The following is a 26,604-nucleotide window of genomic DNA, read 5'->3' on the forward strand; positions in this document are numbered from 1 at the left end:
GCCGGTCGCTCCTATCTATCGCCTACGTCACCGGCGGTGCCCCTCCAAGGAAGACCCCACCATCAGACCTTGGATCCGATATTAGTCGGTGTGTGATCTCGGAAGACGTTGCAACATCTTCTCCGAGCCCCCAACTATCGTTGATTTCAAGGCGACTGAAAAGAACGCTTAATTGAGGCGAACTGCATCCCAGAGATCTCAGCGTAAAAGGATCCTGGCTAGATATCCATTTGAAAACTCAAATTCTTATCGAGTGGTACGGTACATACGGCTACCATGGGATCCACCAACCCCTACGCAAAGGAACTTCAGATCGCCTGTCTCACAGTCCAGAGAGCCACGCTCCTGACGAAAAAGCTATTGGAAGCTGTGGACAAGGGGTCTTTCGACAAGAATGACGCCACCCCAGTGACAATTGCTGATTTTGCTGCACAGGCATTGATCATCGCTGCCATTCACCGTGCGTTCCCCGACGATGAGTTTGTTGGCGAAGAGAGCTCAGATGCTCTTCGATCCGATCCTGCTCTCCTTGACAGGACTTGGGAGCTGGTCTCCTCTACCCGCCTGTCGGACGAGGAAAGCGATGCGCTGCTCTACGCCCCAAGCAGCAAGGAGGAAATGCTTGATTTGATTGACCTTGGTGCTCAAGGCAACTGTAGCAAACAGAGCCGTGCCTGGGTTTTGGACCCCGTCGACGGCACAGCAACCTTCATTCAGGGTCAGCAGTACGCTGTTTGTCTGTCGCTGGTGGAAAACGGCTACCAGAAGGTTGGCGTTTTGGGCTGTCCGAATATGAACCTGGAGACAGGTCGCCTCCATGAAAACATTGTCGACCGAGATGGCTACGGGCATCAGGTATTCGCTGTTGCCGGACAAGGCGCATTTATTCGGCAAATGGGAACGGGAGCTCTCCTCCCCTCGCGCAAGATCGAGTCAAAGGCGCAGATTACGGATCCTACAGATATCGATTTTGTGGATTGCGTGTCAGCGACATCATCCGACAGGAACATGCATGCCCGCCTTGCATCGCATTTGGGTGCACCTTGGCCGGCCTCGACAGATCTCTGGGCTGCGCAGCTGCGATACATCGCCATCGCAGTTGGGGGCTGTAATGTCATGATCAAAATTCCGCGTAACCCTTCTTATCGGTCGAAGATTTGGGATCATTCAGGCGGCATGTTGATTGCCGAAGAACTCGGTTGTACAGTTAGCGATCTGGCGGGTAATCCAGTCGACTGCAGCTTGGGCAGAACCCTGTCTGGTTGCTACGGAATGATCGTTGCACCTTCGTCCATCCACAGCCGGCTCGTGGAGGCAGTGAAACAGATCATGTAAGACAAACGGTTAATCCGGGGTATGGGTTGGCGGAAGAGCTGTCTCAACAGTCCCCGCTTACGGTTTTTGCTTTTTCTTCGGAGCCACTAGTTTATTGCACCACCTAGTGTTTGATGAAAGAGAAAGGCTACGGACTAGTATGCCCTCGCTCTGCAGCTCCCAAGTGGATTGACAGGACAGTTCGTGCGTGAGGGCCAGGATTACTTGTTATACTGCCACAAGACGAACTACACACACCAGCCGTATTTGTGCGGAGATGCATTTGAAAAGGGTACTCTTGCTGCACTTTGTCTGGCTGGTCACTGGCGGAAGAGACCCTCGGCTGCATGCGCCAACAGGACCGTGCACTGATCGACAACGTGGAGAAGGCATCAACGACATGAAAGGACCATTTATGACGAGATGGCAATGACGGAAGGAAGGCAGGAGCTTGCAGTGCCTCTATAATGCGTCTTGTTTGCATGTGTACCACTGTTAGCGTTTTATCACGTCTTCTGATGTTCGGATAGAGATCGATACCTTATAGGGATGATGTCATAGATACTAATCGTCACCTCATTGTGCTGAACCAAGGAAGAGGGCCCCCACATACCGTAGTTAGACCAGCTTCAAGCAACGAGCTAAGCAAAGAAGAACATCTGAGAGACGAGTAATACTACCCAACACGACATCCGGAAGCACGGCAGTCCCGTGATGGCTGGGAGACTGGCCAGTGAGAGACGCGAAAGGCTGTCAGGAGATCAGGCAATGCGGGGGAGCTGCCATCTTCCTTCCAATGACATCCTCCAGTCTCCTTCAACTAACTAAAGTACTTCTTCTGCTTCTGCTTCGTCGCTGCAAATCCTTCACCTCTGCTGCGCTACGCAATATAACCGGATGTCCTTCCCCCCTCCCCCGGTCGGGCTCAGAGTTCGCTCTTCCTAATTCTAGGTCTCCTTCGCCCATTACCCTAACCATCCCTACCTCTTGATCCATAGCAGTCGCTATGTCGACATGTAAGTTCCTCCCCCTTGATTCCCAAGACACTTCTCACCTACGATATGCCGTTGTTCATCAGTCACTGACCGTGAAATGTTCCAGATAATCCATTCGCTAGGCGAGAGTCGCACGACCGGTTCTCACTTGGAACCTATCGCGTCCTCGTTCCCTTGTCGTGGCTGCTCGTCGTGGTCGTCGGCATCTACTATTCCTCCCATGCCCCCGATGTCAAGCACGGCCATACCATCTGGAAGCAAGCCAACAAGCATATTACTCCGTTTAGCTTGAGCACGGTTATCTCTGGTATTTACTGGTAACTATACCTGGCTTTCTTCATATGGCTGCTTCAATAAATCGTGCTACCTACTCTGCTCTGTGACTACCAACCCATTCTTACGACGCGCTATTCTAGGATCATAACGCTCCTGTCTCAAATCGGCTTTGTCTACCATCTTTTCTCCAATGACGCGGTGACGGCCACCGCTGCCGCCAATGTAGGGTCGCACTTCATTCTGAACAATCTATTCATCTTTGCCTGGATCCTTCTATGGACTCGCAACCATTTCTGGGGATCGGAAATCATCCTGATTGCGCACTTCCTGAACCAAAAGACGACCTACTGGCGGCATCGTACACTGCCACCTCTTGCGCATTTTGCCGCTGTCGCAGCGCCCTATGCCTGGACTCTGATCACTCTCTTCTGGAACGGAGCAGTTGCTGTGAACAGCAACAGCCTGCCAGCGAGGATTGTTGCTAATGTGTTCATTTGGGTGCTTTTCGCATTGGGTTCTACGCACATCCTGTCTACTCAGGATGACATTCTGGGTTACAGTCTGAGTCTCTTGACGCTGGGTATGTATCAGCACAGGATCTTGTGAGAGAAGTGTCGTCGCAGCGCTAACACAACTATGCAGCATTGGCCGTCAAGCAGTTTGGCGTCAAGATTATCTCCCTGCAGTGGATCTTTGCCATTGTGATCTTTGCTGTCTTCTTCGCCGAGTCTCTCTATATCTCTTTGACAAAGTACTCTGGGCGCAACATCTTCTTCCGCAGGTCTGGACAGCCGGCAGCGGTGACCGATCGCGAGAGGGAGCCGTTGCTCAACGATTCGACCCAGCCAGCCCAAACTGCCTAGTTGAGAGTATGCGCCAAACGCCACTTGTGCGCTTGTCAGAAAGCAGGTGGTTTTGCATACACAGGGTGTCACTGAACAGTGAGTCGGTCGAGCTTAATTCCAGAGTCTCTTTTCGGGTCTTAGTGGGGGTTGTCCATCAATAATATTGTTGTGCTCGGATAGTACTGCAACTAATTTACTGCTGTAAGACTGGAGGAGTTCTGAGTTCTTATTTACGGAACGTCGGTAGGGATTTTAAAATTGTTTGATGTAATATGGCGGTGATGGATCTTGTGAGATCGATGGAAACATTGTTAGTGTCGTTGGGGAAATGATTTGTTTACTCTGTTCATCAGCATTCTATATTTATTATCATGATCAAGCTACAAGCGAGCCACAGCTTGAATACATCGTATCCGGGTACACGAGAGTGGCATCGGCTGTAGTAATAGTGTTTTCGACCGAGTTCTCCACAGCATATGGGGTTATATATTGCTACTAACTGTAAATCTGCACTAAACAATTTGGACTGTGATCAAAGGATTATATTGCGTCCCAAGACCGTGCAGCGCTCCTTGAACCCGCACGGACCGCAAATAAAAGCCAAGCTCCACGGTTCGGTAGTAGAAAATGCAGTTGGCGAGGGGGTGGTGGTGGTGGTGGTGGTGGTGGTGGTGCCTGAGGAAAGCGGGCGGGATCTCACCCGTGGAAATCACACGAGGAAATGGCCAGAAAGTCGAAGTAAGGACCAGAACTGAGTATCCGGAACATCGCCAGGAACCAGACACCCACAATGACAAACAGAGCCAATGACCATTCACAATGGGATTCCTCATCTCTCCTAGCACGATCAATCGATCCATGCGATGTCTCTCAGCTGCAAGGATGGTCGCCCCGCTCGCTCCTCCAAGCTTCCGTTGCCCTGGTGATATCCACGCTCTCCAGGCGCTGCTGTTCGTCAGCGCAGTCTGATTACGACGGCACTTTAGGCGCCCGTATCCAAGGTGATTCTCATAAGAAGTGCCTGGGGCGGAACTGATCGGATCTGTTTGACTTTATCACCTGCCATCATTCAGTATTTGACGCTCTGTGTGTGCGTCTTGTGGTGTGGATCACAACCTTTGTTTATAAGGAAGCTCGAATTTCGCATCCGAGGTTCTACTTGACTTCTTCAACTCGTTATCCGATCGCTTGGTTGCCCCGATACATTCCTCCAGATCTCTGACATACTTTGGTTTGTTTACTGGTACTACCAGACAACCAACTGCCCCCTGTGGATAGTAAGTGGCATTCCCCATCACCCCGGACCTGGAATTGTCTGGGCAATGCAGATGTGCTAACCGTGGAACCCATTACCTTTAGGAATCCATAGACCAGTACTATCTACGTCCCTTGAGTTGAGGTCATCGTAACCGCTGGGGCCGTAACCACACAGATACCTGAGAAATCGTTTTGTGCCACTACCACGTTTGATCATCGGATACTATGCGCGATTGAGTTACGAGCAGATAAACATGAACAACTCGTCGCGGATGTATGTGCCGGCGCATAACCAGGAAGAGGAGCCGCCGGCATATGATACGTACGGAGACCCATACTACACCGAACATGATTCTCCTCCGGCAGCATCCCGTGCGCATGGAGCTACTATGCGATTGCTGCCCACCAGCACAACTGTAGAAAGTGATTTGAGTGCCGATACGGGAGTTAGCTCAGAGTACCACTATGGGGATCCTTTTGTCGATGACGGAGAGTAAGTAGTAGCCTTTCTTTCTCTCTTTTTCCTTTATCACACTAAGCTATGGCTTCTGGCATTCCGATGACCTTGTTTGGTATCTGCCCTCCGGCGTGGAGCTCCATACCATCTCTCCCCTTGTTGACATGGTCAATGCTGTTAAAACCGCTGTCTGGGGAAAGCTCAAGCCTGGTGACTGAGAAATACTCAGTCAGTTTGCATGCCGTGATTTTCCTGGCCAACACCGTCTCCGCTTTTTTGCGTATATCTGGGATGTCTATGGACATCCGGCACAGCTATCTTCAATATGATATACGAAATGATGGTTATGAAGCGGTCTGCTAACTCGCGTGCTCAAAACAACCGCAGAAGTGAACGCCAGCGATACTATCCTTATGAACCAACCGAGTCTCCTTCCCGGCCTGTATCGAGTCTGGGAAATGTACCAACTATTCCCCCACCAGCAGCATCAACGGTAGATGTCCCACACTATACCTCTCGTCCGGGCTCTCCCACACGGCCATGGTCGCCAAACCGTGTCGGGAACTGGGCCAGACCTCCAGCTCCGCCCTCGGTCGCAAGCTCGCAATATGAACGTGCAGATCTCAACGGTAGTCCACGACCGGGCACCCCAAGTTCAAGATATGGGGGAAGCCCTCGCCGTCCGTTGCCCCCAGCACCACTTTTCTCCGCCCCTGGTGGACACGATGCGAACATCCCGATTAATGACGCGGGCGACGATGATGTATTTGGTGGTGGTGGGCGAACAATCGACCCTAGAGTCGACAATCGAGCCAGCATGCAGTCTTTTATGAGCGAGTCTACGATCATCACAGATGAGAAGGATGCCATGTCGAAAGTCGACTTGGACGATGAAATGGAAGAAACAGATGAGATGGTGGACCCTAACATTCATTATGGTCCAGCCCCCGAAAAGCAGAGCCGCCGAGGTGTTCGCGAGGCTCAGATGTCCACGAAGGAAGTCCAACTGATCAACGGTGAACTGATCTTGGAGTGCAAGATCCCAACTATTTTGCACTCTTTCTTGCCTCGTCGGGATGACCGAGAATTCACCCATATGCGGTACACTGCGGTGACCTGTGACCCCGATGATTTCACGCAGCGAGGCTACAAGCTGCGCCAACAGATTGGCAGCACCATGCGTGAGACCGAGCTGTTGATTTGTATCACGATGTATAACGAGGATGAGATCGGCTTCACTCGAACTATGCATGGTGTGATGCAAAATATCACCCATCTCTGCTCGCGTTCCAAGTCCCGTACCTGGGGTAAGGATGGTTGGAAGAAGATCGTGGTCTGTATCATTGCCGACGGTCGTAAGAAGGTGCATCCGCGGACCCTCAATGCTTTGGCGGCTTTGGGTGTCTACCAGGAAGGTATCGCCAAGAACGTCGTCAACCAGAAGCAGGTCAACGCACACGTCTACGAATACACAACGCAAGTGTCGCTCGATCCCGACTTGAAGTTCAAGGGTGCTGAGAAGGGAATCATGCCGTGCCAGGTGCTCTTCTGTTTGAAGGAGCACAACAAGAAGAAGTTGAACTCACACCGTTGGTTCTTTAACGCTTTTGGCCGAGCACTACAGCCGAACATTTGCATCCTGCTGGATGTGGGTACCAAACCTGCGCCTACCGCACTCTATCACCTCTGGAAAGCGTTCGACCAGAACTCGAACGTCGCTGGAGCGGCTGGTGAAATTAAAGCTGGTAAAGGCAAGGGTATGCTGGGTCTTCTGAACCCTCTGGTTGCCAGTCAGAACTTTGAGTACAAGATGTCCAACATTTTGGACAAGCCGCTGGAATCTGTCTTCGGATACATTACTGTGCTTCCCGGAGCGCTCAGTGCGTATCGGTTCTTCGCACTGCAAAACGACGCGGAGGGTAACGGCCCTCTGAACCAGTACTTTAAGGGAGAAACACTACACGGACAAGATGCAGATGTGTTTACTGCCAACATGTACCTGGCAGAAGATCGTATTCTCTGCTGGGAGTTGGTAGCCAAGAGGGAAGAGCGCTGGGTCTTGAAGTTCGTGAAGAGTGCTGTTGGTGAAACTGACGTGCCAGGTAATTCTTGAAGACGAGCGATCGATGTAATCCCGCTAACAATTTTGCTAGACTCTATTCCCGAGTTCATCTCACAGAGAAGACGTTGGCTGAACGGTGCCTTCTTCGCGGCCGTGTACTCTATCGTCAACGGCAAGCAACTTTGGAAAACGGACCACTCGCTACCTCGGAAGATTCTCCTCCAGATCGAGGGTGCCTATCAATTCATGCAGTTGATCTTCACGTACTTTGGCTTGGTAGGTTTTATGATATCCGGCTATCCGAGAAAACCTCGCTGACATTCAATTAATCACTAGGCAAACTTCTACCTGGTATTCTACTTTATCGCTGGCTCACTTACCGACGACAAAATCGATCCGTTTGGTCACCATATCGGCAAATACATATTCGTGATTTTGAGATATGCCTGCATTCTGGTCATGTGTCTGCAGTTCATCATTTCAATGGGTAATCGACCGCAAGGGTGAGTAATCCATACCAGGACAGTTCATGGATAGCTAGCTAACCTCAACCTTTGCAGTGCCAAAAAGCTATACTTGTCTGGCATCATCGTCTACTCAATCATCATGTTGTACACCATCTTCTGCACCATGTATCTAGTGGTGATCGAAATTCTAGCACGAATGGGCGTTGATACCGATCTCGAAGTGAGCGACGGCCTCTTCGTCAACATCGTCATGTCCCTCTTGTCAACTGTGGGCTTATACTTCTTCGCCTCCTTCCTCTACCTCGACCCCTGGCACATGTTCACCTCCTCAGCAGCCTACTTCATCATGTTACCCAGCTACATCTGTACCCTTCAGGTCTACGCTTTCTGTAACACGCACGATGTCTCCTGGGGAACAAAAGGTGACAACGTCCTGAACATGGATCTGGGAGCGGCGCGCGTCATCAACGGCACCACAGTCCAAATCGAAATGCCCTCCGAACAACTCGACATCGACAGCGGCTACGACGCCGCGCTCCGCAACCTCCGCGACCGCGTCGAAGTCCCCGAGACCCCCATCACCGAGAGCCAAATGCAAGAAGACTACTACCGCGCCGTCCGCACATACATGGTCTCCATCTGGATGGTAGCCAACGTCGTTCTGGCCATGGCCATCTCCGAAGTCTACGGTCCCGACGCGGGCGGTACGAACGTCTACCTCGCCATCATCCTGTGGTCCGTGGTAGTGTTAGCCCTTATTCGTGTCATTGGATCCACTACGTATGCGATCTTGCTTGTCGTGCAGAAGATCGTCGAGGGGAAGACCAAGTTCGACGCGGGTAATCTGGCGAATATGAGCCATGTTTCTGGCTCGAGCGGTGGGAGGAGCAGTACTGCGCTGAAGTATGGTGGCGGAGTCAGTTTCAAGGATAAATTTGCTGAGGCAAAGTGGTCTGCGAAGAGAGTGGCAGGGAAGGCAATGTTTTGGAGGAAGTGATGCATCTCTTTTATCTCTCGGTATACCCCTCTATATTCTATCTGCATCGATTCCAGATCTGGCTTCCTTGCTGGTGGTGAGATAGGCTTGTTTATTTGGTTTTTCCTTTTCTCATTTCCTTACGACCTTATTGATGATGGATGATTGGGATTTTCATGTATGTATTTATGTTTCGTTATGATTGATGGATATAATGGATTGTAAATGATCGATCAGTTTATGAAGGATATCGGATTTCACTTCAATTTCTCCACACTGAGCTGAACTCAGAGCATAGATCTAGTAGTAGTAGTACTCTGTTCTGCTCCTCCCTTCAAGATCCCATCGACCAACGCACCAGCAGCCAGAGTCTCCTCATCCTTGAAATGCTTTCCAACCAACTGCAACGCAATAGGCGCACCTTCGTACCGTTCCGGACCGGTATATTTACTCCATTCGCGCTGATCAACCTCATCTCGAGGCTTATACGTCTTATGCTCGCTGGTCAATTGATCTAGCTGCGCATCCACGCTCAACCCAGATGGGAATACCACGGCCGGCTGGTCGAGGATGTTCCACACAGCCGTGTAGTTCCAGTAGTGGGATTCACCGAGAACGGAAGCCACGCCCGCGTATGCGGGGCAGAGGATGAAGTCTACGCCTCTGGATTTCATCAAAGCGTGATATTCGTCTCTGTATATGTCGCGCTGGACATTGAGGTTCCAGGATTCGGCCATAGTCAGGGGGGTGGGGCTGCTGTAATCGAAGGCCCAGGCTGTTAAGGGAAGGGTTGGTTCGCCTGTTTGGGCGATGAGTTTGCGCTGGCTGAGGGCGCCGTCGGGGAAGTACATTGCGGACTGGGGGTGGGGGTTGTGGTTAGATTTGACGAGGTATGTTAGATGGGGTTGGGGTTGGGGTTGATGGGTGTGACGTACGATGATGTCCCAGCCGTGCTTGTGCTTGTAGGGTTCCCAGTCGATGACTTTGATGCCGGCGGCTTGAAGCTTGGATTTGGCGTGGTTGAGGGCCCGGGTTACTGGGGGGTGAGGGCGGACGACGCTGGTGTTTGTTAGGGTACTGTATGCATTGGTGTGACTGTTGGATGGCTTACCCATCATCCCACATGATGGCTACGGTCATGTTTTTGGTGGGTTTGGCTCTTTTCCATGGGACTGGAACCAAGGATGTCTCGATATCCCATGGCTCTTGGTCGAGGATGGCTTGCTGGAAGATGTCCAGGTCTTCCACGCTCTGGCTGGCGAGAGGTCCGATTACGCCGCGAATGGATTCGTGGCCTTCCTTGGGTGCCTTTGCACCTGATAATGGGTTACGAAGGGCTGTCGGGCGGAATCCATAGGAGCCACAGAATGCAGCGGGGCATCGGATTGAGCCTCCAATGTCTGTGCCGATACCTAGGGGAGCGCATTTGAAGCCGGTCGAAGCGCCTTCACCACCTGAGGAACCACCGGCACTGAGCGTGCGGTTGTAAGGGTTTAGCGTCGTTCCGGTGAGGTTGTTGCTGCAGCAGAGGTGCTTTACGTGTTGATTAGCTATGCAAGGCCCTTGTCTGCAAGGTAGGGATGTAGCTGTACCATGAGGGATTGTGGCTGGTTGGTCCGTACGTGGAAGACGGCGCCTGCCTTTTCGAGGCATTGTATGATGAGGGCGTCTTCTGTTGCAATGTCGTTCACCCTGGTGCTGTCAGTTTCTGGGTTTGATACTGCGTCTGAAGAATAATGGAGCCATACCAGGCTACATAGCCGGCATTACACGTGCGGCCCTTGACTCCAACATGCTCCTTCACGCTTATCGGGACACCATGCTGCGCGTTATTAGTCTATGGATTGTACGGTACCGCTGATAAGGAAGTCCCACCAAAGGCCCAACTAGCTTTCCGGTTCGCCTGTAATACTCATCAAGTTCCTTGGCTCGCCCGATTGCTCGGTCGGTTAGGAACTCTGTAGCGAAGTTAAGCTGACCACAAGTATTAGTCGCACAGAAACCTGGACAAGATATAGTTAAGCATTACCAGTTGATGGCCCAAGACGGCTCGCTTGAGGAAAGCCACGACCACCTCCTCTGCCGTGAGCTTTCCAGCCCCCATGTTCTGCACTAGGGTAGCGGCAGACATCTCGGTTATACTGAGCTCTCTCGCCGAGAGAAGGCCGCTTTTGCGGGGAAAGTCCTCCACATTCTTCAGGTCGGCCGAGGGTAGTTTATGTGCGGGGAGGAGCCATTGTTTGGGGATTGACTGTTGGAGAATGTCCTTGGCCTTTTGTGCCTGGAGCTCCCATGAGAGTGACATAGTGTAAGATGCTTGCGGGCACTAGGTTCAGAATTGGGTGATAGAGGAGATGTGACCGGCATGGGAAAGGTGGGGAGTGCGCACAGTTTAAAACTGGCAGTCAAAAGAACTAATGGTTTTCATGACAAGGCAAATGAGGAGTTGGGACAGGTCTACATCTCGGAATCGGAATGCAGTCCAATCACGATCAATAGCCCGTATGCATCCAGCTGCGCTGCAGCTCCTAGCTCAGGGAGGAGATACGCCTCGGGTGGAGATCCTCTTATCTATCTGGTCGCGAGCACCTGCCTATCAAGGGCCATGGCGTCTATCGGCAATTGACAAATGAATGCTGAATGGAGGTCTTGTGCCGACATTGCCTATCTGGAGTTATTACACTATTAATCATTGGTAGTCAGTACCCGGGAAGATCTGCTAGGAATCACAGGTGGGCACACAAGCAACAGCCGAAGGTTTAAACGACCAGGCGGAATATGTTCCGCATACTAGTTGGGGGCCAAAGATGGACTTTACATTTCATCAATGGGGCTCGGTTCAACAGCGAAGAAAATCAACTATCATTCGAGAGGATATGGGTGAAGTGGAGGGAAGAAGAGAAGCATTCAGTGATGGGATATTAACAAACTAACTAGTAACAGCCAGGTCAGATGACCCGGCCTCCCCGTGACATTCGCCATCTTCATCTTTAGTATTTTCATCTTCCCCTTCTCCTCTTTTCGTTCATACCTGTACTTTCTTATCATCCCTGTATCCAAATACCGTATGTCCTCTATCCACAGCACGTCAATTCTTCACATAATGTCCCACATATCACCTGACACTTCTCAGACATTTCAATCTGCGAAACCCGTTCTGTTTCCACTGTCGGCCGTCCTACTGCGATCGTCACCGGATGAGCCATCTCTGGCTGAATCGTGGTGGAATGGATCCCGTATGCGTGGAAACATTCGTTGATGGTCTTACTCAATTTCAGGAAACTCGGCACTGAGCAATCGGATACCATCACATGAACCGATGCGAGCGCCTTGTGCTGGTTTAGGCGCCAGATATGTAGCTCGTGGACTGATAAGACACCGGGGATCTGCCAAGTGCCAGATGGTGAGAAGCTACTCGATGAGCATAGTCTCTGTGTGGCCTACCTTCTCTAGATCATGCTTCACATCCTCAAGGTCGACTCCATTAGGCGCGCTTTCTAGCAGGATGATCCCACATCGCCGCACTGTTATTGGGTTCAGTATCCATGGATCAACCAACATAAAAGGACATACCCAGTGGAATTGAAGACAGCATTATCATTATGGCTATTCCCATGCTTGTGCCCGGATCCGCATAGAATCGCCCTCCATAGTGAGTGAACCATATGACCAAGGCCGCTGCCATCACCCCAAGGTTATTGGCCGCATCGCCTATAACATGGGTCAAGACCCCCAACATTCCTAGGTCATGTCCGTGAGAGGCTGTCCGAGCCCCATGCGAAAGGTGCTTATGGTTATCGTGCTACAGAGTAGAAGTCAGCCAGCTGAATGCTGTATATTCAGCTCAAGTACTAACGTTCGGGCTTTCTGGTCGTTCCAGTTCTGTAATGTCATCTGTCGTCGACACAGGAAGCTCTTCCAGAGCCACTGAACTAGGTTCATGTCCGTGATCATGATGGTGATGCTCTGTAAAACAGTTACCGAGGCCGCCTCATTAGCTGTTGAAGCCGGAATTACCATGGAGAAACGTGGCGCTGATAAGATTCAGGGTCAGTCCGATGGCTCCCATGATGAACATGAGCTTAGGATTCTCAACACCTGTTGCACATTAACCGGATGAGTTTGGCAGGAGGACGGAGCACCAACGCTGGAGTGTGATGAATCGCTCAATGGACTGTAGGAAGATGCTAATCCCAAGCGCGAAGAGTAGGACGCCATTGAAGAAGGCGCCCAGCAACTGGGCTCGTTGCCAGCCAAAAGATAGGGCTTTCGGTGATTCGTCTGCTTCTGATACCTGGAGTGAACTCAGTACCTGCTGCAACTTTCTTGGCCGTGCCGTGGGCTACCTTGAGAGCAACGAGCGCGACAACAAACCCGACCAGGTCGTTCAACTAGACTTATAAGTGACCGCTTTGCAACAATGGGCCACACATACATAATGGAAGGCATCGGCCACCAAAGCAAGGGAATGTGTGTAAAAACCGACTACCATACGGTCGCATCAGCCAGGCTTGCAATGAAGTAAGCTGCAGAGGGAAAAGGGGAGCCAACCTGAGATCTCAGCCACAAAGAATGCTGAGGAGATGACAACCACCACCGTCAATCGCGTGGCGCGTGATATTTTGAGCACCATGATACCGAACTCCCTCAGATGAGAATGAGACAAAGCCCAGACGACCTTTTGCTGTAGAAGTACTCACGGCCAGGTGTGAGGCTACCGGCTTATTACCCCTTACATTAGAATCGGGCCGGGCTGGAATGCGATGAACTTTACAAACCAGGCTGATCGAACATGTTGTGAGGGACCCTTTCTAGGGCGTCTATACCTAGGCAAACATGTTACTCTCAAGTCTCTATGCTGAGGGTGAAGGTCTAGACTGTTGTGCCATCCAGCTCCGACATGCTCACACCATTACCCATGTCACACATCATATGCAGCTGACGTAGCAATCTCGGCATTTTATTCCAATTGTGATTTTGTCTGCCAGCTTCTCACTTACTGGGGATTTACTACGAACCATATTGTGACAACCATCAGGAATCGCTAATCATTATCTCATAACTACTTGTTGACCGACATTTAACTATGCAGCGATCTCATCCACCAAGCCATCTAACTCTCTCTGCCAGTTTCTGTGCCTCGAGATCTGCCAAATGAATTGGTCGACGAATCCCTTGCTCTCGCTATCAATATTGGACGATACTTGCAGCTGCTGCGCGGGTGCACCAAGGGCAGTCACCACTCCATAGCTCTCCTTAACCTGACCATCCGAGGCATATTTAACCGCATCTAGACCAATTTGCTTCCGGATAAAGTCCACCGCTTCGTTAACTCCAGCAATAGGCTTCAGGTGTGCGAATGACTCGGAAATCCAGTGTTTAGCGATGCCGTTCTTCGCCAGCACACCAACGTGCTGTCCACCGGGGACAAAAGTCGCGTCAAAGAGTGTGGAACGCATTCCGGGGAAGTGATGATCGGGGATCACCTTCTCACCTGATTCGGAGGTGACACCCTGGCGCTGGGATCCAATGGTGAACACAAATGCATTTTGCTTCTGCAAAGCGCTCTTCATGTCCCCGTATGACGTGAGGTCGAAGCCATCTGCGATCAGGATGGCAACTCGGCGAGTAGCAATCTGTGCGCTGTCAGGAAGGTAGTCGAATTGGCTTAAGCCTTTTGATGTTTTTCCATCGTTCTCCTTTGGTGCCTTGGTCGGCGTGTTGCCTCCAACATTTTTCGCGACAGTCTTCGCCAGCTGGAGATCAACGACGGCCAGTCGTTCCGAGAGACGCTTATACACGATCTCCTCATCGCAATGGTCCAACTCGAAGGAGAATGCTTTGGAGACATGAAGCTTTTCTATGGGGCTGAGAGAGTTGTAGAACAGTTGGGCCTGGTTGAAATGCTCGCTGAATTTGTCTGACAGTGCACGTGCTTTCAAGCCGCGCTGCTTCTCAGGGTAGGTCGCAAATCCCCCATGGGCTGGAGAGGATGGGGGATTCGCATCGAACCTGTTAGGCCAATAGTTCACCTTGCCCTTTGTGATGCGGTGTCTCATCTGACCATCCCGGTTGACCAGACTCATGTACGGACATACGGGACGGTTGATTGGCAATTCTTGCCAGTTAGGGCCCAGGCGGGAGATCTGCGTATCGAAGTAGGAGAAGTTGCGGCCAACGAGAAGGGGATCGTCCGAGAAGTCAATACCGGGCACAATGTGACTTGTGCAGAAAGCCACTTGCTCGGTTTGGGGGAAGTACTCGTCAACATTGCGATTCAGTTCCAGCTGTCCAATGTACTGGATTGGCACAAGTTCCTCCGGCCAGATCTTCGTTGCATCCTGGATGTCGAACTCAAAGTCATCCTTCTTCTCCTCTGGAATCACTTGAATGCCGAACTTCCACCTGGGGTACTGGCCTGCCTCAATGGCATCCATCAGATCCTTCCGATGGAAGTCCGGATCCTGACCTGCGATCTTCAGTGCTTCGTCCCAGACGAGAGAATGAACCCCGAGCTCCGGGGTGAAATGGAACTTGACAAAGTGCCGCTGCCCCTTGTCATTCACAAGACAGTAGGTATTGACACCGAAGCCTTGCATCATACGGTACGAACGAGGGATAGCGCGATCCGACATGACCTGGCAAACCAGTTAGCTAGCAGCCCATCGAACAAATAAACCAAACAAACTCACCCATTGCTGCATATGAGTCGTCTCCGAATGCATATATTGAAAATCCCAAAAGTTATTGTGCGCACTCTGACCCTGAGGAATCTCGTTATGCGGCTCCGGCTTAACCGAATGAATAACATCAGGAAACTTGATAGCATCCTGAATAAAAAAGACAGGGATATTATTCCCCACAATATCCCAGTTCCCTTCAGCAGTATACATTTTCACAGCGAAGCCCCGAACATCCCGAACAGTATCCGCACTCCCTCGACTTCCCTGGACAGTAGAAAACCGCACAAAAACGGGCGTTTCGCGCTCCGTGTCATTCAAGACACCGGCTGAGGAGAGATCGGGAATAGCTTTATGGAGCTTGAATGTTCCGAAGGCTCCAGCACCACGGGCATGCACGACTCGTTCGGGGATTCGTTCGTGGTCGAAGCGCATGATCTGCACTGGTCAGTCAATACTCTAGCAGAGGAACTGTTATATAAAAAGGGATCATACCTTCTCCCTCGCAATCGGATCCTCCAACAACGAAGGACCATTATGCTGCGCATCAACAACGCGAAGCCAATGATCGGGATCCGAGATCTTGATCCCGTAATCTGTGGTCATGGGCTGAACTCCGGATAATTGGATTGTGTCTCGGGCGAGATCATCTTGTTTGGTGGTCATGTTGAAGCGTTCGCTAGCCATGGTGAAGTATTTGTTCCTCACGCTGGTAGTATACAATAATGAAAAGAAGTAGTCCTCCGGGTACTACCTATCTACTAAATACCCATCCACCCCAACCCGACCAAGAATAAGTTACCCCAATAATAACCCTCTATTTCTAAGCACTTGTCATACCTAGTAGATCAGGGACTAGTCTGGACCGGAACCATGATGCAACGCTGTCAATGGTCCACAGTTACGGTGTGAAGAGAAGAACTCATGATGTCAGTGATGTGCACTAGAGTCCACTCAGTCACTACCTGCATTTGACAGTCTCCATCGTAGAGGAGCCATCGCCTATGCTTTTGGCCAATGGCAATTAATTCATCAAAAGAGTTGACAGGAGCACTCAGCTGAGAGTGGAGAAAACTTAAAACTGTCCCTGATAGATAGACAGACTTGTTTGCTTGTTTGAAGTTCCTGGTTGATGACGTCATGTTCTACTTAGCTTTATCAGAGTTGTATGGTGAACAACACAATTCAAACTGCATAAATGAATAATGCAAACATGTATTCATCACTATAATTTTCAAGCTCTATGATCTGTAAATGCAACTGTAACTGTATACACGTATGTATAGAAGCGGAAGTATATATGCAACGAAGAAACCAACAACCAACAACCAACCAACCATCTAGATAATAGTAAACAACAACATCATCTGCCCCTCTCTAAATTTCATGTAAAAGATGGGAAAGAAAAGGATGGATGGTGGTAGAATTCACATATTATCCTCCGACCAGCGACTCCTCGCTTTCAAATACGCATCATGTTCACTCTTCCCATGATCCGCATCCATTCCCACTCCCAACCCGCGTTCCACCCACATCTTACTTCCCATTTCGGACAGACGGGACAATGCTCTCGCGAACGCGAACCGCTCCTCGTCACCGCTGAAGATCGAGGTCGTTTTCAGCGCTTGCATCGACAGGCCTAGATCGTCCATCATCATGCGCATCGCGTCGGAGAGGTCCGCGCCGTCGTCGTTGCTGCCGTCCGTGAGGGTGGATTTGACGTCGTCGGCTGAGAGGAAGAGGTTGGTGAGGGGGACTTCGGTGGTGAGGACTAATTTTGCCTGTTTATTCCATGTGGTTAGTTTGAGTTGGTATTGGTATTGGGTGATTGTTTTGGGGGGAAAGGGCTGGGGGCAAACGCACCCTGCTCTCATAGACGGCATCGATGAAGGTAATGAACCGTCTAGCCAGATCTCTCTGGGTCAGGTTCATGCCCGGCACGTCGGTGATGATGAAGGCTTCGTAGTTCCGGACGAGTTCCAGGTAATCTGCTGCGCCGGTGGCGCTGCCGATGAGCTGCTGGAAACTGAATTTGGCGGCTTTGCCGCTGGCCAGGGGCACATGGATCTTGCGACCCCAGACTTCTTGGGTGGCGGGGTGTGGGGGGTCGTTGATGGGGTCGCCGAGGAAGTCGAACCATTTCTGGGCGTGCTGGTCGGCGTCTGGGCCGAGCGGGTGGTGGTAGACGGCTGCTGGGGGACGGGGGATCTTGCGGTAGTCGGTGGGGGAGTTAAGGTTGATAACGTCGAGGGCGGTCTTGAGGAGGTTGATGCAGGGGATGAAGGATTCACGTTGAATGCCGTTCTTGTAGAGGTCGTCGGGGTGGCGGTTGGAGGTGGTGACGAGGAGAACGCCGTGGGACATGAGGGATTCGAGGAGTCTGTTGTTATGCTTGTGAGTAATGGTTGTGGTTGGGGTGAGGCTGGTCGGTGTACTACCTTCGGAGAATCATCGCATCTGCGACATCTGTGCACTGGAACTCGTCGAAACACAGCACGCTCGAGCCCTCTGCAATGGAAGCTGCCACGAGAGGCAGCGCATCAAAGTCGTTGCCGTATTTCATCTTGACAACGTGCATGCGCTTGTGCACATCCTGCATGAAGTTGTGGAAGTGGATGCGGGTTTTGGTCTTGATGTTCGGTGGGAGGGTCTCGTAGAACAGGTCCATGAGCATGGTCTTGCCGCATCCTACGTCGCCGTACATGTAGAGTCCCTTTGGGAGGGATTCGGGGATTGTGAGTTCCTGCTTTGCGTTGCGTCCGAACAGCGAGCCGAAGAACGACTTGGGCTTGGGGTCGAGGGATTCGATGCTTGGCTGGACAACCGGCGGGGGGTTGTAGGATCGCAGTCGTTCGTACAGGTCCTGCAGTTGCTCAATGATCTCTGTTCATAGTAAATCAAGCATGTTAGCGTGTGTAATCGAGTTGAGCCATCAGTTCAGTCCCTCCCCTACGAGAGAGACCTCCGCTCGACCGGAGACAACCAATTCACATGGGCATCCAACATACGTCTCTGATACGGATCATCTCGCAAGCGACCCTGCTGTACACGAGCATCATACTCCACCAGCGGACCACCCTGCATCCCGGCTGCAGCATCACCCTCCACAGCAGTCCCCTCGGCGGCTGTCGCAAAGCGGCGCGCATACTGGCCCTGCGACAACCTCACATCGACAGTATCACGGACCAGTACCCGGTAAGCCGTCACCGACGGACAATAGCGGGAGCTGTTCGCGCCATGAGCACCCCGTCTATACTCCCTGGCGCCAGGCCGGCGAGTGCCCCGAGGAACGGCACGCAAAAGAGGGCCCCGAGCCCTCAGTGCGCCGGGCAGGTAGTCCGCGCACAGTTTCGCCGAGGATCCGCTCATGGACGTTGTGTATAACGAGAACTCTATGGGAAAATGGTGTGTGTCTGATCAAATGTGCGTTGCGACAAAGTCGTGGAGACTTAAACCCGAGGTTGTTCGGTCGGCAAATACTCGGCGAATGAGACGGTCAAGTGCGGCGCCCACGCGGCGAAGAAGCGGGGACAGACAAGTGGACACTGGAGAGGGCAACGGAAATGCACGCGCTGACAAGTATGTACAGGTCGACTCGATTCAACGGGTCGAATGCAAGTATGCAAGTGAGAAAGAAAGTCCTCTGAAGAGCCCCGATATTGACCGGAAGAGCAGAACAACGCGGCGAAAAGGAACCGAAGCAACAAGAAAAGGCATTCCGATGGTCTGTCATGTGACTCGGAGAGCGGCAACTGATCGGCCCCCAGATTTAGAGCCGACAAAGCCTTATTTGGCCGAGTGGATCATCCATTTATTGTGTGAACACCGGAACGGTAATTGGTTCCCTACCATAAGTTCTACTTGGCACAAAAAGCAGATGGTCAACAAGTAGGTGTCGTAGCCTACGGCTAGAATATATATGCAAAAGAAGACTTATGTACAAAAGACAATAGCACATCACAGTAACAGGGTATGGAGGGTAAACAATCAGCCATGGCCCACACAACAGAAAAGTGCAGCTTCAAAAAAACAAACAAAGAGTACATGATGGCGTAAACGTTTCAGACATGTCATTCTTGTCAAAGCATCAACCTCGTGATTCAATAACAACCGCTCAGAGGCTGATGACCAGAGACAATAGGGAAAATAACCATAACACCGGGACACCCGATGCACCGCCACAAAAGGGTGCAATATTGGGACAACAAAAGAAACTGATAAAAATGACAGACAGATCTATCGGGATATAGACGGAGGGTGATAAAACAACGCTTCTATGCAAGTCCAACATATAGTGTGAGCTTGGAGTTCCGCTGGATGGCCGTGTCCAGGTCACTGTCCGTGGCCAAGTCGACGTACGTTCCGGACGGTTCGTCCTTGTACTGAACCATGATTTCATCCTGGATCTTCAGACGGTCCGTGAGCTTCTCCTTGAGCTGCTGAAGGCTGATGTCGTTCGGCACCCGGATCGCAATGAGGTCGTCCTGGAAGAAAACCTTGACTTTCATGGCACCGCCGCTCGACGTCGACACCTGCGTTAACGAGCTAGGTTGGCGGTTCATCGGGGGTGGCGCGCCATTGGAAAGTGAGAGGGAGGGTTGACCGCGCTGGTGCGAGTTGCGCTCTGTGTGAACGGCAATCGGTGCCTGTGACGACTGGCGCGACACGCTCCGTGACGGCTCATGCGCCGAAGAATGATGCGAGCCGCCAGAGAACCGAGTCTCTTCGCCAAATGCGTTCGGATCGATTTCAAAGTCACCGGGGCGGGGAGCGAAGAGCTGACGGACCAATTGGCAGCGGGAGATATGAGGCGGCATAGCCAAGAGCTTCTTAATATACTCATCCAAATTCTGTCGGCGGCCGTTGGAGATGGCGTCCGTGACATGGGTGACTGGACCCGGCATATACGGCAGCGTGCGCGGCTTGCCACGGTTACCGGCTTCCTCCTCAAATTGAGTCAACAGTGCGATCTGGAAATCGTAAAAATCGTGGTAGTAGCGGGCCAACTCCCAGCAGCGACCGTCCTCCATTTTGGCCTCGATGATGTACCAGTATTTGTCGTTGTCAAAGCAGTACCGGGGAATAGACGCCGCGATAGGCGCCATCAATGACTGGTGATAACTCTGCTGCGATTGGTGCGAAACTTGTTGCACAAGAGACCCTTTACTGGCATTGCGAGTGTGGTAGCCCTATCGCACGGAAGGTTAGGGCGACAGTCCTCACAAGTCGTGGATGCGACAAAAGGGGGAGGCATTGGTGACTTACCTGGGACTGGCCGTTTTGGCTCATTTGACTCTGGCGTCCGATGGACATCTTGTCCATGCTCGACGTGACGGACTGCATCGACGAGCCACCAGCAGAATCGATCTTGCCCAGCGTGATGCTGCTGTTCTTGTACTCGGCCGTCATCTTCTTCCATTCCTCCACCTTCGGCACGCCGGCACGCCTCACAGCTTCAAGCGGGTCTGTGACCGCTTGGCCTGTCTGCATATCGCGAAGTTCGAGGAAGGAAACGGGGATGAGACCCGGGCCCCCCAGGCGACCGATAGGTTTGGCGACAAACCATTCCTGGTTTGATTGGGCGATAACAATAATGGCCTCGCCAGCTTTGGCGTCTAGTTCGTCCGGTCGCTCGGCCTGGAAGTCGTATTGAACGATGCCATAGACCATGGCACTCGAGCCCTTCCCCAACTGCGACATCCTGGGTTGAAAGCTATTGCGGGAGGAATTGCTGATGAAGTCTGTACTTGGGAAGGCAGCGCGATCGGAGAAGCCTGAGTCGTGCGGCTCTTTCTTCTTATGATGGTCCACCGATCCGGCGCTGTGTCTCTCGTTTTTGCCAATCACTTCAAAGAAGGACACGGGAACCAACCCCCTCGCACTAGGGATGAGCGGATTGCACGCTTCGTACCAGTCCAAGTCGTCCTCCCTGCTGATAACGTGAAAGAAGTCTCCCTTGCTGAAGGCGAGTTCCTGCGAGTTCCCGGGTTCCGGTTGGTAATCGTAGAGCGCTTTGATGACCTACGCGCAGCACAGGGATGTGGTCAACAACGGGTCGCCAAGGATAGGCTGCTCGACTAATGTCGGCGAACGAAAGCGAATAACGCGCAGAGAAATCAATTACAACCGAGAAACAACCCCAAAATGAATTTTTGAAGGATGCGACTATAGAAGAAAAGGAGGGGTAAAGGCAGGGGGGGGAATGAGGGGGGGGGGGGGATCAACCAGGGATTTGAAAGGCAAAGAAATGGAAAGAGTGAAAATAGAATTGAAAATCGGGGGAGGGATGAAAAAAATGAAAAGGAAAAGGAAACAAGAAATGTGAAAAGTGAAGGGGAGAATTAAAGAAAGGAAAGGGTGTAACACACCTTCTTTGGCGGAAGGATGGCGATGGCGGACTTTGGAGTAATAGAAAGGTGGTGGTGACTATGGTGACTGAGATGGTGGTGGTGGTGGGGTTTGGGATCTTTCTCCCCTTTGAGAGAGCGTCGAATGGCCTAATTAATTGGCGGTGTTGGAGATTAGTCCAGAGCCGATAGATTGCGCGCGGCAATAATGATCGTTCCCAGTCAGAAAGAAGAAAGGGAAGGGCCACAGTCATCAATCAAGGTGCTAATTTTTCGGGGAGGAGGGCGCTCGGAACAAGCGACAATCGAGATAAACGAGGGGCGGGAAAACGAGGGGTTTGCTTGCAGGCGGGTTTGCCAGCTTGGAACAGATAGATGTACGTACCTTCATTATTAGTTTGCTAAATTCTCCTTTCCGGGCGAAACTAAATAAATGAACGTCGGAATGAATCAATGAATAATACTCCCTAGGCAGGTCAACCTAGCCAGGCCGTGCCCACAGGTGGTCGGGAACGCCAGATCAGCCGCCGAGGCAAGGCAAGACGTAAGTACGGGGACGAGTAGGGTTTGGTAGTTTGAGCGAGGCCTGCAGCAGACAAGATCTGATCATCCACTTTATGCCCGTTGTCAGCCACCCCGGTCCAGGCGTATCACTGTAAATTCGAAGGTCTTGTCGGCGATGGGATGTGTTGGAATACAAAGAAACCAAAAGAACAAGAGAATGGGCGGCAATCCCGGGTAGCAGCTGAGAGAGACGAATGAGGCAAAAGAGACAGGGTAGTTGGAGTAAAAGAAAAGGAAAAAAAATATAGTAAGACGAAAACTTTAAAATCTGAACAATGAAGGAGCGTTTTAAAGTGATACAGTAAAAAAGATAGTAACAGACAAAATAGCCTGGGGTTTGATAGGGAAAGTGGAGAGAGAGAGAGGGACAAGAGGGAGTGTCAATGGATGAAATAGAGCGGACGGTTGTCAGCGGCGATATGTTGTTATAGTAAGAAAAATTAGAGTAACTGGTCTGCAAGTAACCCAGACAAGTGTGACAGTGCAGTGGCCTCCTAATTTCTGCTTGTCTTTCTTTGCCTATTTTTCGCCCTCAAACGAGCAGGACTACCACGGACGAGCCGGTATGGGGAGTTCTGGATTGCGACGACTGGGACAGAAAAAAAGCGGCCCGCTTTCCTTTGGTGTTCCCCCCCGCCCCTGAGGATGGATGGATGGATGGGTGGATGGGAATAGAATGGGTGCGCTGGAGTGGTTCAGTGGGTGGACAATGACGAGGATCCACGCGTGACAGCTCGGCGGAAGGTTCCCAGGGTTGCAGTGTTCTGGAAGGTCCTCCCCCCAGCAGAAGGGTTTAATACTTTTTTTTTCCCTTTTCTTTGAGTTACCAGATAATTCGTCTGCTCCTTGCGACACAGCCGGTTATGGAAGTCGGGAAATAAGTAAAGTTGGCGGCGATGATGACGATGATGGTGGTGGTGGTGGGAGAGGCAAGAAGTAAGTAGTAGTAAGCGGTCGAGTCAAAGGCACGGCGATAGGAGAATAATGGGCCGTCCTGACTCCTACCACCACTTTGCGGGAGCACTTGGTGGCTGTGACCCAGACGAAGGAGAGGCAAATAAGTGGATTTAGTGGATTAGTGGCCGGATGGCATGGACCGTCGTGGGGTGTGAAGGATGGAAGCCGTCGAGAAATCGAACTGATGGTTCAACTGTGGCGGGTACTCCAGCACCCTCGTCCCGGTTGGTTGGTTCCCCGACCTGCGAATTGGAGATGAGGGAGGTTAGTATGGCGTTGGTTTTGTCCTCGTGGCAGTAAAACGAACTCGAGGAAGGATCCAAAGAAGGGTTACAAGCGGGTATAAAACCAGATGACTGGGATTAAAGGAGGTGGTGGTGAAAAAGTGAGAATAGGCAGAGCGCGATACTTCATCCGCCGGTCGAAGGCACATACACTTACCAACAAAGGAAGGCAATGTCCGGTTTGTAGCAGATCGTGATAGACGTTGGACTGGCTGGCTGGGCTAGTTTTCTGCTCGGATCGCCTGGCCCTTGAAGCTAGTGCGTCTATTTCTTCACTTTCTTTTTTTAAACCTAGACTAACAGAGGAAATGACGACAAACTCAAACTGCTTGGAGTGAAAAGTGATTGTGATTGTGATAGTGATGGGGGCAAATCATCCATGAGGAAAATCAAAAAGATGCGAGACAAGACAAGACAAAAGAGCGGTTCAGAAGGAGACAATATAATGATATTATAACCTACCCAACGCTGCCTGCCTCAATACATACGTATATACATCAATCAAATCCCAGAAATCAAGACCCAAAATCTACAGAGCACACCATACAGACTCAGTCACTCACTCAGTCACACACCTACAAAATCCAATAAATTTTCTCACCCACCAATGTCAATTCCTTCAGCTTCGACGCCAAAGCAGGCGGTTGTGTGCCTAAAAATCCTTTATTTAGTCGATTCACCAGTCAACCAGCAGACCGGGAGCTGCTCCCCGGCCGTCTGCATGGATGCACCGCGTAAGGTATGACGGCCGATGTCCATCCTGGTTGGTCGCTAAGGGACTAGGAAGTAAATACTACTTAGTTAGCTGAGACTCCTTAGTTCGTTTCTGCTTCCAGCCCTGTTGGTAGTGTCATCCCTGACTCTATTACCTCTTTCTTGTTAGTGATTTTATTCCTTGATTATGATTTTCCCCTTTCCCTTTAGTTAGTTTAGTTATTTAGTTAGTTAAAAGTGGGTTCATTATTCACTTCCCTTATTTTACTTTTCATATTTCTCCCCCTGGGCGCAGTTGGGCAGCAGAGAACCACCCCCCCTCCTAAATTCCCTCTTCCCCCCGTCGCATTAAACCGGGAGTGGTATAGAAGGCCGGCACCGTCCAGCTGGAAACCCGCCCGATCGATAGGCGATAAGAATCAGCCGAACAGACTAAGAAATAAAATCAACCATGGCTCGCAGCCCCTGTGTGTGTGGTTACTGTGGTGTGTGTGTGTCCCATATTCTGCAGGAGCCAAACCAAAAGCCCAGCGCGTACGTACTGTGTATGGGCCACAAGTGGCCCCGGTCCAGCGTACCTGAGTTGCGACGGACAGGGCAGGAATGGTCATTGGGCTGCTCGGGTGGGCAAGGAAGGTGTGTGTGGGTTCAACACACCGAGTTTGCCCATCCACACCACACACACCACACACACATTCCTGTGGTCTGTGTGCCCTTCCTTTTTAATTAACGGAGGGCTGCCAACTGCCGGCTGATTCAGGTGTCAACTAGTTTTAACGACTAGTCAGTAACCAGCTCTACAGAGTATCTAGGCTTGTTCGATTTATCGTAGCAGAATCTAATTAACCCCGACGACTTCATAATCTTAATTTTTTACTAAGCGGAGAAGACATAATGGGAAAGGGACGAACTGCTCCCAAATTTGTATCTTTTTTAATTTACCCATCTCCTGGACTATCATTTCCCCTGTACCGCTGTACCTCCGAGCCTGAAACTCTGCAAAAGGAGCTCGGACGGGGAAAAAGGGACTTAGGCTGGAAATGCATCCATGGTTTGTATGCCTGGATTTTACCCAATCCAGTCGCCCAACCCAGCTTTACATTTGCTACACTATTTCCAATCAGTTTGGATCGGCACAGGGTCTCTTCTCCATCTAGTATAGATGGAGGATGATCGGGTCTGAAGGAAATCCCCCGGAGTTCCGCCTCAAGATGGATTAGATTAGTTTGGATCCCAACAATGCTGTAACCCAAATGCTAGCTAGTTGGCAAGGCAAAGAGGTAAATCCGCACTTTTTTCAATATGACCGAGGCTGTAAGGGACGACTGAGCTCTTTCGAGCGCTAAGCCTTGGCCCATTATCTTCACGAGGTCTAGTACTTTGCATCCAGCCTCAAATGTTCACTTCCGTATCTACCAAAGTAGATAGAGTATGCACGCGATCTCTGTCTCCTTCAGTACCTACAGTAGTGGCATACCACAGCTGCAAGATATTACTCTACTATACATGAATCGTCTAGATCCATTCCAATCCCCCAAGCCAGTTCTCAAAAACCTTGTACACCCTGCACCCACCTCATCCACATTCACAGACACACCACCCTTGCAGGTAGTAGACAGTCCAGTCACTGCACCCAGTCAAATCCCTAACCGGGCTTATTCCAGACGCCGTCCGCATAAGGTTATTGCTCGTATATGCGAGTATAAGAAATAAGAAAAAAAGAAAACGATACGCGCGAACAAGCGAAAGCTGAAGTCAACGCCACACCACAAAATAGAATTCCAGTCTATCCATCTCCCGTTAGTAGCCGATAGAAGATAAAGGTAGCTAACTAACTAGATACAGTACTAGTCGAGGCACACTGCAGCAACTTAGCTACTACAAAAGTAAGTAGCTAGTAGGCAGATAGCTGGGCCGAATAAGCGCACAGCTGATCAGATCATACTATTATTCGCCACTCTGGATGTATGTGGGTAAAATCGATCCATCCATCGAGTCCACCAGCTAGCTGAGTTAAGTACTTTGTAGCTGAGCTAAAAAGCACACAGCTGATTGTAGTTACTTTGTGCCAGTACCACACGATATTGCGTAATTTCAGCCCATTAATGTGAAGCACGATCCATAAATTATGTCCTGCTGTACTTTGCGTGTAGCCAATAATCTTAACCATCCATTACTACTACTATACTGGTAAACCCCGCACCAGCACCACCACGTGAAAAGTACCAACTATCATATTGTTTCAGTCCTCAATACTATAGACCATGAAACAGACACTGAAACAACCCTCATCTGACGAATCCAAACACCACCTATACCATATACCATTTTCAACCTCGTGCAGATACTCCCCATATCATATCATCCTGCAAATCTGATATATCATTCTCCAGATGTCATATGCACCCT

The 26,604-nt window shown here is 50.8% G+C and overlaps 9 protein-coding genes across 9 annotated transcripts; 4 read left to right on the forward strand and 5 right to left on the reverse strand.

Moving 5' to 3' along the window:
* Positions 1 to 129: 129 nt before the first annotated feature.
* BO88DRAFT_165989 (inositol monophosphatase family protein) lies at positions 130 to 1,399 on the forward strand. Its single transcript, XM_025701624.1, has one exon. It carries the CDS (start codon positions 277 to 279, stop codon positions 1,333 to 1,335), a length of 1,059 nt encoding a protein of 352 aa, XP_025566383.1. The 5' UTR covers positions 130 to 276; the 3' UTR covers positions 1,336 to 1,399.
* Positions 1,400 to 2,320: 921 nt separating this feature from the next.
* On the forward strand, positions 2,321 to 3,889 carry BO88DRAFT_484967 (DUF1774 domain-containing protein; the record flags this gene model as incomplete). The annotated part of the gene is made up of 4 exons (XM_025712313.1): positions 2,321 to 2,330; positions 2,416 to 2,626; positions 2,726 to 3,165; positions 3,228 to 3,889. 4 exons carry the CDS (start codon positions 2,321 to 2,323, stop codon positions 3,446 to 3,448), a joined length of 882 nt encoding a protein of 293 aa, XP_025566384.1. The 3' UTR covers positions 3,449 to 3,889.
* Positions 3,890 to 4,941: 1,052 nt separating this feature from the next.
* Positions 4,942 to 5,362, forward strand: BO88DRAFT_449992 (uncharacterized protein; the record flags this gene model as incomplete). Its single annotated transcript, XM_025710536.1, has 2 exons — positions 4,942 to 5,180; positions 5,227 to 5,362. The coding sequence occupies 2 exons, from the start codon at positions 4,942 to 4,944 to the stop codon at positions 5,360 to 5,362; spliced, it is 375 nt and encodes a 124-aa protein (XP_025566385.1).
* On the forward strand, positions 5,328 to 8,835 carry BO88DRAFT_166097 (chitin synthase B). The gene is made up of 4 exons (XM_025701626.1): positions 5,328 to 7,246; positions 7,298 to 7,482; positions 7,543 to 7,709; positions 7,767 to 8,835. Exons 1-4 carry the CDS (start codon positions 5,470 to 5,472, stop codon positions 8,668 to 8,670), a joined length of 3,033 nt encoding a protein of 1,010 aa, XP_025566386.1. The 5' UTR covers positions 5,328 to 5,469; the 3' UTR covers positions 8,671 to 8,835.
* A 1-nt stretch (position 8,836) lies between these two features.
* On the reverse strand, positions 8,837 to 11,118 carry BO88DRAFT_166075 (amidase). The gene is made up of 7 exons (XM_025701625.1): positions 10,679 to 11,118; positions 10,525 to 10,623; positions 10,398 to 10,471; positions 10,242 to 10,341; positions 9,761 to 10,182; positions 9,585 to 9,708; positions 8,837 to 9,506 (listed from the first exon to the last, which is right to left on the reverse strand). Exons 1-7 carry the CDS (start codon positions 10,952 to 10,954, stop codon positions 8,937 to 8,939), a joined length of 1,665 nt encoding a protein of 554 aa, XP_025566387.1. The 5' UTR covers positions 10,955 to 11,118; the 3' UTR covers positions 8,837 to 8,936.
* A 605-nt stretch (positions 11,119 to 11,723) lies between these two features.
* Positions 11,724 to 13,282, reverse strand: BO88DRAFT_333076 (putative di-, tri-valent inorganic cation transporter; the record flags this gene model as incomplete). Its single annotated transcript, XM_025702746.1, has 8 exons — positions 11,724 to 12,035; positions 12,094 to 12,173; positions 12,223 to 12,390; positions 12,667 to 12,747; positions 12,796 to 12,943; positions 12,996 to 13,040; positions 13,085 to 13,134; positions 13,201 to 13,282. 8 exons carry the CDS (start codon positions 13,280 to 13,282, stop codon positions 11,724 to 11,726), a joined length of 966 nt encoding a protein of 321 aa, XP_025566388.1.
* Positions 13,283 to 13,686: 404 nt separating this feature from the next.
* On the reverse strand, positions 13,687 to 15,423 carry BO88DRAFT_401736 (heme-dependent catalase). Its single transcript, XM_025705914.1, has 2 exons — positions 15,342 to 15,423; positions 13,687 to 15,287 (listed from the first exon to the last, which is right to left on the reverse strand). The coding sequence occupies exons 1-2, from the start codon at positions 15,372 to 15,374 to the stop codon at positions 13,734 to 13,736; spliced, it is 1,587 nt and encodes a 528-aa protein (XP_025566389.1). The 5' UTR covers positions 15,375 to 15,423; the 3' UTR covers positions 13,687 to 13,733.
* Positions 15,424 to 16,549: 1,126 nt separating this feature from the next.
* BO88DRAFT_401738 (AFG1 family ATPase) lies at positions 16,550 to 18,992 on the reverse strand. The gene is made up of 4 exons (XM_025705915.1): positions 18,338 to 18,992; positions 17,768 to 18,212; positions 17,193 to 17,709; positions 16,550 to 17,110 (listed from the first exon to the last, which is right to left on the reverse strand). The coding sequence occupies exons 1-4, from the start codon at positions 18,696 to 18,698 to the stop codon at positions 16,757 to 16,759; spliced, it is 1,677 nt and encodes a 558-aa protein (XP_025566390.1). The 5' UTR covers positions 18,699 to 18,992; the 3' UTR covers positions 16,550 to 16,756.
* Positions 18,993 to 19,603: 611 nt separating this feature from the next.
* BO88DRAFT_449998 (phosphatidylinositol-3-phosphate-binding protein BEM1) lies at positions 19,604 to 22,067 on the reverse strand (the record flags this gene model as incomplete). The annotated part of the gene is made up of 3 exons (XM_025710537.1): positions 19,604 to 20,518; positions 20,595 to 21,350; positions 22,062 to 22,067. The coding sequence occupies 3 exons, from the start codon at positions 22,065 to 22,067 to the stop codon at positions 19,604 to 19,606; spliced, it is 1,677 nt and encodes a 558-aa protein (XP_025566391.1).
* Between the last annotated feature and the right edge of the window lie 4,537 nt (positions 22,068 to 26,604).

Source organism: Aspergillus vadensis, assembly GCF_003184925.1.
Source record: "Aspergillus vadensis CBS 113365 unplaced genomic scaffold BO88scaffold_3, whole genome shotgun sequence".
Lineage (NCBI taxonomy): Eukaryota > Fungi > Ascomycota > Eurotiomycetes > Eurotiales > Aspergillaceae > Aspergillus > Aspergillus vadensis.

Excerpts from the sequence above, each read along its gene's own strand:
- BO88DRAFT_401738 (XM_025705915.1), bottom strand. The coding sequence starts at position 18,698 with ATGAGCGGATCCTCGGCGAAACTGTGCGCGGACTACCTGCCCGGCGCA. Across the intron at positions 17,710-17,767 it reads GATGCGATGATTCTCCGAAG|ACTCCTCGAATCCCTCATGT; the intron begins GTAGTACACCGA and ends GCATAACAACAG. Across the intron at positions 17,111-17,192 it reads ATGCCGTCTATGAGAGCAGG|GCAAAATTAGTCCTCACCAC; the intron begins GTGCGTTTGCCC and ends TGGAATAAACAG.
- BO88DRAFT_401736 (XM_025705914.1), bottom strand. The coding sequence starts at position 15,374 with ATGCATTCGGAGACGACTCATATGCAGCAATGG. Across the intron at positions 15,288-15,341 it reads CGACTCATATGCAGCAATGG|GTCATGTCGGATCGCGCTAT; the intron begins GTGAGTTTGTTT and ends CTGGTTTGCCAG.
- BO88DRAFT_166075 (XM_025701625.1), bottom strand. The coding sequence starts at position 10,954 with ATGTCACTCTCATGGGAGCTCCAGGCACAAAAGGCCAAGGACATTCTC. Across the intron at positions 10,472-10,524 it reads GAAAGCTAGTTGGGCCTTTG|CATGGTGTCCCGATAAGCGT; the intron begins GTGGGACTTCCT and ends AATAACGCGCAG. Across the intron at positions 10,342-10,397 it reads AATGCCGGCTATGTAGCCTG|GGTGAACGACATTGCAACAG; the intron begins GTATGGCTCCAT and ends TGACAGCACCAG.
- BO88DRAFT_166097 (XM_025701626.1), top strand. The coding sequence starts at position 5,470 with ATGATATACGAAATGATGGTTATGAAGCGGTCTGCTAACTCGCGTGCT. Across the intron at positions 7,247-7,297 it reads TGGTGAAACTGACGTGCCAG|ACTCTATTCCCGAGTTCATC; the intron begins GTAATTCTTGAA and ends CAATTTTGCTAG. Across the intron at positions 7,710-7,766 it reads ATGGGTAATCGACCGCAAGG|TGCCAAAAAGCTATACTTGT; the intron begins GTGAGTAATCCA and ends CAACCTTTGCAG.
- BO88DRAFT_165989 (XM_025701624.1), top strand. The coding sequence starts at position 277 with ATGGGATCCACCAACCCCTACGCAAAGGAACTTCAGATCGCCTGTCTC.